This window comes from Miscanthus floridulus, chromosome 2 (assembly GCF_019320115.1).
Source record: "Miscanthus floridulus cultivar M001 chromosome 2, ASM1932011v1, whole genome shotgun sequence".
Classification (NCBI taxonomy): Eukaryota; Viridiplantae; Streptophyta; class Magnoliopsida; order Poales; family Poaceae; genus Miscanthus; species Miscanthus floridulus.
The window spans coordinates 178,000,533-178,002,437 of record NC_089581.1 but is presented as its reverse complement, the minus strand read 5'-3'; the positions used below and the strand labels follow the sequence as shown (position 1 = coordinate 178,002,437).

The 1,905-nt window shown below is 48.1% G+C and overlaps 1 protein-coding gene across 1 annotated transcript; it reads left to right on the top strand.

Moving 5' to 3' along the window:
* The first annotated feature begins 651 nt into the window (after window positions 1-651).
* On the top strand, window positions 652-1,233 carry LOC136537514 (uncharacterized). Its single transcript, XM_066529460.1, has one exon. It carries the CDS (start codon window positions 652-654, stop codon window positions 1,231-1,233), a length of 582 nt encoding a protein of 193 aa, XP_066385557.1.
* The last annotated feature ends 672 nt before the right edge of the window (window positions 1,234-1,905 follow it).

Sequence of the window (1,905 nt, the reverse complement as noted above, 5' to 3'; positions counted from 1 at the left end):
CCCTCCTGACCAGCCTGACCAAGTCTAGCGGCCGAAACCAATAATCATTGTCTATGTAGATGACATAGCGGTGAAAACGGCTCAAGCCAGCGACCTGATCGCAAAATTGGCCACAACATTCATGAACCTTTGAAGGTTCAACGTCAAATTGAATCCCAAAAAATATGTTTTTGGGCTTCTAAAGGGGAAGCTACCTGAATACATCATATCCAAACATGGCATCGAAGCCAACCCCAAAAAAATCATGGCCATCTCCAACATGGGCCCTATATGCAACGTCAAGGGCATAAAAGGCTCACCGACTGTTTGGCCACCCTGAGATGATTCATCTCTCGGCAAGGCGAGTGTGGGATGCCTCTCTATAAACTTCTCAAGAAGACAGACGCATTCATCTAGACTGAGGAGGCACAGCAGGCTTTGGAAAGCCTCAAAGCATCACTGACATTGGCCCCAATCCTCGTCACTCCTGAGTAGGGAGAACCCCTTCTCCTCTACATCATGGCAAACAACCACGTTGTAAGCGTCGCCCTGGTCATCAAAAGGGAGGAGCTAGGACACCCCCAGAAGGTCTAATGACTAGTGTACTTTGTCGGTGAGGTACTCACCAATGCCAAGGTTTGGTACCTCTAGGTTTAGAAGCTTCTATACGTCATGATGATGGCAACTCGAAAGCTTCTGCACTACTTCACCGACCATGAAGTCATGGTCATCACTTCGTACCCACTAGGAGACATCATCTGTAACCATGACACTGTGGGACGGATCTCCAAATGGGCACTTGAGCTCATGGGTCATGACATCAGGTATATCCCCTACACTGCTATTAAGTCTCAAGCTCTCGCCGACTTCATCGCCGAATGGATGAAAGTCCAGCTCCCGACCCCAGACGTCACCCACGAATACTGGATGATGTACTTCAATGGGTCGGTCATGGCGCCCGGCTCGGGGGCTGGAGTGGTTCTAATCTCCCTAGATGGGAGCATGCTCTACTACATGATCCGTCTCCACTTTTCTGCCTCAAACAACGCCGCAGAATATGAGGCCCTCATCAACGGACTATGCATCATCGTCGAGCTCGGCGCCACATGGCTATATGTCTACGGCGACTCAGAGATGATCATCGACCAAGTCATGAAGGAGTCCTCTTGCAAAAGCCCTCTCATGGCAGTATACTGCCAGGAGGTGTGCAAGCTCGAGGACAAGTTCTCATATTTTTGGGACAACACAATATAGGTAATCATCAAGTTTAAACAAACATGATGTAGACCTTTCAATGATGGGTGAATACTCAGTGTCATAGGCACAGTCTCTGGGCCAAATAATTCAAGATGAATTAAGTGCAGCCAATGCCAAGCAACGTCTACACCACTTTGACGATAAGAGGCATAGGGCCATAGGCGAGGAGATCGCTAAACTCCTGGCAACTAGATTCATCAAAGAGGTATACCACTCTGACTTGCTGGCTAATCCTGTTCTTGTGAAAAAGAAGACCGGAAAATGGAGAATGTGTGTTGATTATACTGGCCTCAATAAGGCGTGTCCAAAGGACCATTTTCCTTTACCATGCATAGACCAGATAGTCGACTCTACCTCAGGATGCGACATCCTCTTCTTTCTGGATGCCTACTCAGGCTATCACCAGATTACGATGAAAGAGTTTAACCAGCTCATGACTTCATTCATCACCCCGTATGGTTCGTACTGTTACGTAACCATACCTTTCGGTCTAAAGAACGCTGGCGTCACCTATCAACTGTGCATGTAGCGATGCTTCATCGACCAAATCGACCCTCCCAACTAGCCTGACCAAGTCCAGCGGCTGAAACCAACAATCGTTGTCAATGTAGATGACATAGCGGTGAAAACGGCTCAAGCCAGCGACCTGATCACAAAATTGGCCGCAAC